General features: G+C 38.7%; 1 protein-coding gene across 29 annotated transcripts in view; it reads right to left on the bottom strand.

Annotated features, from left to right (window-relative positions):
* Positions 1-2,406: 2,406 nt before the first annotated feature.
* Positions 2,407-7,755, bottom strand: part of LOC149141913 (FkbM family methyltransferase) — a 102,948-nt gene continuing 97,599 nt past the window's right edge. For all 29 annotated transcript variants that reach the window (XM_089446244.1, XM_089446258.1, XM_089446261.1 and 26 more), the window contains one exon: positions 2,407-2,938. In XM_089446244.1, coding sequence (XP_089302370.1) covers positions 2,570-2,938 — 369 coding nt within the window. In that variant the 3' untranslated portion in view covers positions 2,407-2,569. The remainder of the gene's footprint in view (positions 2,939-7,755) is intronic.

Genomic DNA, 7,755 nt, shown 5'->3' with positions numbered 1-7,755 from the left:
CGAAGTACTACGGTCCTTACAAGGTGTTGCAAAAGATTGGTACTATGGCATACAAATTGGAGTTGCTTGCATCTTTCCGAGTACACCTAGTTTTCCATGTTTTATGCTTAAAGAAGGTTATCAGTAAAAAGCTTCCAGTTCAAACAGTGTTGTCAGAACTTGACGAGGAAGGAAAAATCATATTTGAGCCTAGAGCAGTCACAGAAACAAGAACCTGACAACTACAGAAGCGATCAATTTCAAAGTATCTCATTAATGGAAGAACTTACCTGCTGAAGATTCCACATGGGATGATGAGAATTTTCTACAGAAGCATCCATAACTACTCAAGCATTGAGAACAACACCTTTTTGAAGGAGAGGGGCATGTTAGGTCCCTATAATACTAGTATATCCCCTTATTGTTATTGTTAGCGTAGCTCGCTTATTGTTATTGTTGTGCCAATGTAGCCCCCATATTGTTATTGTTGTGCCCCATAGAAGCTCACTATTGTTATTGTTGTGCCTCTACATTATTATTCTTATGTAGGCTCTGATTAGATTGTGACCCCTTAGACTCTTATATATACAAAGGAGGTCTTGCCATTTGTATCATCCAAGAATTGTTCATTTATTTAAGGTAAATGAGGTTTCCCCCTCGAAAAGGATATTTTTTAAGTTGTTGATATATCTTTTCTATGAACTGGTTGCATAACATGGATCTAAGTTTGTTTTAAAATATCATCTTTATGTTTAAACTTTATATCCTCACTTTGGAGTGGCTTACCAAGGCATCAAACATTTTCTTTGTCATAATCTTCTTCGATATATAAAAGGGATCAAGTGATCCTTTATAGCACCCATTCTCATCCACTTGGTCTTCACTTCCTTCTTGTGAGTTTCCAACTGCCACAAATCTACAAGTGAAGGCACAATGTCCTTGACAATATCCCAGTAATCGTTCTCCTAATAAAAGCGTAAACTTTCCATGAAATGAAGCTTGAGGTGCCACTAATTTATCCTTGAATACGACGCTAGCTGAGGCCATCTCTAAAATCTAATGCACAAACTCCTAGATATGAAAAATTAGTCCTTAAAAGTTCCGAAACCCTCCAATTGCCAATCCTTTCCAGCAGTGCCTTAGTGTTGTAAATCCTTGAGAATCTCAATCAGAGAAATTTGTTCCAATAAAATGTAAATATCTTCAAGCCTAAGCAATTGTTGCCCTAATGTTCTCTATTAAATAACTCAAAACATAATTTTTCTAACGAAAAATATTGAATTCTGAACATTGCATCAATCACAGAATAGCTGAAAAATGAACAGTTGAAGAAAAAAACACATAAACAAGGATTTCTCCTTCAAATCAGCTTTTCATTCCTTTAATCAAAGCTCACAAGATGATGTCTGCATAGCTGAAAAATGAACAGTTGAAGAAAAAAACACATAAACAAGGATTTCTCCTTCAAATTAGCTTTTCATTCCTTTAATCAAAGGCCACAAGATGATGTCTGCAGCCAGCTTAAATCCAGCAGTTGTACAGTCATTAAATCACTTAGATCTAATATTGTACGACCTGTGCATACAAAAAGGGCAGCTACAACAGTGGTATGGCGGTGGCCTATATGGCATGCTGATTTCTTGTTGATCTCTTTAGCAAATCTCCTCTTCGTCTTCACGATGCACACTTCCTTCCCAGAACCCTCTTGCTATGTTCTATTTATGCTTTGAGATAGGATTACTGACCTCCCGAATCCTAGCAACTAATCTCCTCAATCCTAGCTGCCGCATATCTCAATAATGAAATGTATGGCTAAAATTAAATCATAATCTAGGTCACTAAGTTTTTAGAACTTATAGAACATTTCATTAAGATTCCTAAAACTAGTTGACTTTTTCACTTTTATTTTCTATTTTTTCAAGTCAATTTATAAGATAGAACTAGTGATCGTCCTTCCAAGGTCATTACAAAAGAAATATCTCAAACCATTTCCTGCATGTTCAAACTGAACCCTGTTCAAGAAATTCATGCTCCAGCTACATTTCTCAACACTTCGAGGGCATATATGTTCAGGTATGTCCAATTCTTCCAACTGACAGGGTTGCTGAACTGTAGCATCAATTTGGTACACAATACCTGTAAATTTGATATATTGAATATGCATGTTTGTTACAAAATCAGTAGCAACACAGTAGCAGTCAATTTAGAAGGACTTTCACTCGGACATTTGTAAGTAAAGTTATATGATATGTTACTTCACAAATTACAATATTTGATCAGATTGTAAATTTATGACAACCATGACATGATTCTCTTTCACAGTTTCATGCAAGATGCAGCTGTTGTAGATTCCATGGTTCTTCATTGCCAACAGACTTGTGTTTGTAATTTCTTTTATTTTCCTCACAACAACCAGATTAGCGGGAATTTAGAAACAGACCATACAGTGGACTAAGAGAATTTTATTCATACGTGAAAATTGTAGTAGTATACAATGCACAACTGTTTCTAGGCACGTTGGCATACTGCATGGATCTGTAGGAAAGAAATAATTCCTCGGCTAGATGCAACTCTTTCAACATTGAAGTGTTTAAGCCGTTCTCTCCTTTTTACAATGGGTATCTGTACCGTATTTTGTGCAAGAATCATAACCCATGCTAACCAAAAAATCTCTGATGTTTTTACTACTTGTGTTACTCTCTCGCAGCAACTTCTCATCATCCTCATATATGATGTATGGAGCATCACCAGGAACCCTTGACAATAAGTGGGATGCACCTTTGAGAACATGGTATTCCCAGCCCTGCACATCTATTTTTAGTAGTGCTACTGGCTCGGACTCTGGAATTACTGTATCTAAAGTTACAGATATTACGCTCACTGGTACAATTTCATTGGATTTGAATGCCAACTTCGCTCCAGTCATGGATACTGCACTGTTGTCAAGTCGTCCAACCACCTGCAATAAGAACAAAAACCTTGAATTCAGAAACATCTATTCTTATTCATTTTTAACGATCAAATAACAACAATATTCTGATAGTTCAGATCAATAATATGAACAAATATGTTGGAAGCCATGTTGCAAAATCTATCATTATGAAGCCCATAAAGCAGCCAGATTGAAGTTTTGCACCTTTACAAAACCTATGTAAATTCAGTGACTTTAATTTATTTTGATAGTTGATCTTTAGATAGAGATATTGCTTGAAGTTGTGTTAGTTGTTAATTTCTTTAAAACTAGTTACAAATTTACTGTCTCAGAAAATAATCAGAAATCTGAAATAAACAAAGCTTTCTAATATGATTTGTAACATTAAATATTTTGACTTTTTAACCAAATAAACAGCAAAAGCAACAATACTCAAAACCAATCAAGTGCAACAGAAAATAACACAGATATACCTTGGAAACCCCAGTGTGGGGAAAACTGGCAAACATTGTGCTTCACAGCATTTACACAAGAATTTGTTCCAGCAAATACCCAGCTAAAGATCTCAGCCCCTTTTCTCTCACTCAGCTCTTGTACAACCCACACGCATGGTCCAACAGAAAACTTCTATGTACAAAGAAACTCGACCTCTCTGCTGATCTCGCTCGCCTTGTTCTTGCTCTAGCTAGTTTGATCTAGCCTTTTCTCGCTCTCACTGCCAAATACTATGCTCCATTGAATCCCAACTCATGCCAAATAGAATGTACATCTCCTTTGGCTCGAACCTCCTATTAAAAAGATCAAGCCGTAATCTCAAGTGAAATCCCTAATCTCAATGGTTGAGATTAAATCTCAACTCACTGAGATCAATGATTACGACTTAATCTATCATTGACTTATTTTCCCTTTTATACAAAGGTACTTAGCAATTAAATTAAATTGTCGTCTAAAGTGTTGACTTAGAAAATTCATTAGTAAATTGTCGTAGGAGATAATTAAGGTGACCCAATGCATGTCATGGCACTGATCCATGCAAAATCACCTTCCAAGCTACAATCTCAGCACTCCCTCTTAGCGAGGAAGGTGTCCTGCACAACACCCAACTTATCCCTGACGAATACAAATTTGCTCTTTATCAAGGCTTTGGTCAAGATGTCTACTACCTGCTCCTCTATCGGAATGTATTGTTGCTTTATTGTCCCCCTCTACACACAATCTCTGATGAAGTGGTACTTGCTCTCAATATGTTTCGACTTGTCATGGAATACCAGATTCGCAAAGAGTTTAATACAACTCTTATTATCACAGCGAATGACAATTGCATCCATCTCCTGATCAAAAAACCCAACAACGAGTTTTTGAAGCCAAATAGCCTCGCATGCCACCGTACTAGCAACAATGTACTCGGCATCTACAGAACTCAGTGCAACTGACCTTTGTTTCTTGTTGTACCAAGAGACTGCTCTTGATCCCAAATTGAAACTACACCCAGAAGTGCTCTTCCTACCAGTTGTACTGCCCGCCCAATCCACATCGGTGTACCCCTCCAACTTCACTCCATCCTGTTGAGTGTACCTTGGCCCATACTGAACTTTGCCTCAAAGATATCTCAGAACATGCTTTGCAGCTACCCAATCCACTCACTTAGGCTCTACCATAAACTAACTAAGTGTGTTCACTACAAAACAAATGTTTGGCTTGGTGTTGACCAGATACATGAGAGAGCTAATCAATTGTCTATACAAGGTAGGGTCCACTACCTCTGATCTAGAAGTATCGATCTACATCTAGTTCGTCAAAAATGGCATAGCCATGGGTCTGCAGTCCTCCATCCTAAAACGCTTCAAGATCAACTGTGCATTTCCCTTGTCCAAGGAAAATATCTCCCTCTCTCTACCACACCTCCAACCCCAGAAAGTAGTGCATCAACCCCAAATCCTTCATCTCGAACTCTTCTGCAAGATCCCGCTTGCAGTGCACTATGAGCTCCTCAGACTCTGTGAGAAATAGGTCATCAACATACAGCACCAATATGAAAGGCTCACCCTTCACCTGAATGTAGTAGAGGTTCAAGTTTGCCTCACTCTTGGTGAAGCCCGCACTCTGCAAGTAACTATTAGTCCATGCATACCACAGTAAGGGAGCCTGCTTGAGCCCATACAATGCTCTCTTCAACCTACACACATGGGAAGCCCTCCCATGCACCTCAAAACCCTCTCACTGCTCTATGTAGATCTCTTCCTCAATCATACCATTCAGGAAAGGTCGTCTTCATGTCCATCTGGTGAATCCTCCAACCCATTTGCGTTGCTATAAAAATTATAGCCCCGATGGATGGATATTTGGCTACCAAATTGAAGGTCTCGTCATAATCAATCCATTCCTTCTGTGAAAAGGCCTTATGCATAAAACAAGCTTTGAAATTCTCCACGATGCCATCTATAGCATGCTTAATCTTATACACCCATCCCAAGCCCACCATTGACTTGCCCATTGGTCGTGGCACAATCTCCCATATGTTATTCTTCATGATGGAAGAATACTCTTCTACCATGGCATCCATTCATCGTTGATGCTCGAACGCCTCCTGAAAGCTACCAGGTTCAGCCTCAATCAGTTCACTCATCAACGCCATATACCTGGAATAGCATTGAGGAGCATTGCTCTATCTAACTGAATATCTTAGAGCACCAACATACTCCTGAGCCTCGGGAAACCCAAGTTAACCTATTGATTTCCACGACCACATACATCGGGAAACGTGAACTACCTTGGGAAATGTGAAAATGTTGATTTTGTGAGACTGCGATGTTAAGAAATGTCTAAGGAATACTGCACCAAGGCCAAGGCCACATACAAATTCAATGACACATAATCATGCGGTAAGACATAGGTGCACCTTGACATGAGTTGAACTGGCCCATACACCATTGATCACCCTTGCATAAGCAAGCTCCTCTAAACCATCAATGCTCTTAAGATCCATCCAAAATCTCCTAATCCTATACAAAACAAAGAGACCAAGGACTTCACCCTAAAGGACAAACCAAGGCCGACCATGACAAGGTTTAGGACACCTAATGCAATGACTCACATGATTGTACAAAGCTTTTGACTTGTATCTTGGGATTACAATGCTGTTAAATGCACTGTGAAAAAAATCTGTGCCCTTGCTGAAATGAGGGGTAACAGGTACTTTCTAGGTGGAAAAACTGGAGTTGTTGGCTTGAAGAGACCATTTTAGGGGAAGGTGCAACTTTGATGATTTTGGGTTTATTATTGCTCAATCCGTCATCCTAAAAGTGTAAAAATCCAAATCACCTAGATGACAAATTGATGTAGCTAGGATGTTAGCCACTGTCACCTTACCAACTTCCCTCTGCTCTTTAGGCTGTCTCAAGGGAGGCTTCCTTAATTAGGATCATTTGAATTCTGGGGCAATGAAGTGCAACAGTGGTTTTGAGAATAAATTTCAGCCAAACGAGCTTGTAAAGTTGCAGAGACAAAAATGAATTGTAGGATTAGAGATTAGTGCCTAGTCCATTAAGTGAATGGGGTCACAACAAAGACACAAAACGAGAGGCTGTTCTAAAGATGAGAAATAAGTAATATGGCTGGAAAGTACAAGCCAGTAATCCTCTTTCATTGCTGCACTGTATTGTAGAAATATGGCCAAAAGTATTATACATGTAAAGAGCACCCAATACTTCATCATATTATAACTATCAAGAATCATGTATGAGAAATTCCAATCCATGAAGAGAGAAGGAAATGCATTCATAAGGAAAGTTCTATGATAACAGAACATGGAATATGGGAGTGGTACACCAACTTCAAACCCTTAAAATATATGTCTAGCTATTTCAGCAACAAAGGGAACAACAATAAGAAGACATACAAGCATCCTCACCCACAAGAGTGTTGGTTCTGCAAGCACATCTAAGAGCTTTGTCATTAAGCTCCAAGGGAAGGAGTTCTGCCAAATCCAGCCATGCCAAAGAAGTGGAGTTGCTTTTTAAATAGTGTCTCTAGCTCAACCATTTACAATAAAAAATAGCATTTCCTTTATTCTAGAAAGTGTTGGAAAGTCTCAAGCTTCCAAGATGGGCCTCCATCAATATTTTATTTTAATAAAAATCAATCCACCTGAAAAAGTGATGAGAAAGTTGTTGTAGGAATTTACAGGGTAAGTTCCTCAGATAGAACACCAAATGACACCACTCACAAACAAATCACAGATCAATACACCAGTGTTCTTGATGTGGTTAAAACCCTCAAAGAGGTAAATAGTCCAGGCCCGAGCCAACGCGGCCACTTTAGGCAATTTATTAATAAAAGAAAGAAAGTTTACATAAGCTTCTCTCATGAACGGTCACCTTACAAATGACCCTCCATGCTCTTTAAATAGAGATCATTGACCAATCGGGTGTTAAACCACGGAACAAGTGTCAATAATACCGAGGAGAGAATGAACCGTCGGATCACTTCATGTCTAGAACATATCGTGACCGTCGGATTGTAAGTTACAAAAGTACATAGTAAAGAAACACACTTTACCTAACTCTACACTAGACCAAGTTATACTTAACTATTTCCTATGTGTCGGAATATCCTAACATTCCCCCTTAAGAACAACTTGGGATAGATTGAAGGATTTACAAATATGACACAATAGGAGAAGGAAGGAGGCATTAGAGCCTATCCCCCTTAGTGACAACTTCCTGAACTCCAACCATAAATCGAAGTTTAGTAAACTTCACCTCTGTGAGAGCCTTTGTAAAGATGTCTGCAACTTGATCATCAGTTGAACAATATTGCACTTCAAGAACATGGTCATGAATGAA

Source organism: Pinus tabuliformis, chromosome X, assembly GCF_031772625.1.
Source record: "Pinus tabuliformis cultivar Carrire ecotype Pingquan chromosome X, CPIR1, whole genome shotgun sequence".
NCBI classification, from domain to species: Eukaryota; Viridiplantae; Streptophyta; class Pinopsida; order Pinales; family Pinaceae; genus Pinus; species Pinus tabuliformis.
This window is presented reverse-complemented; position numbering and strand designations above follow the sequence as displayed.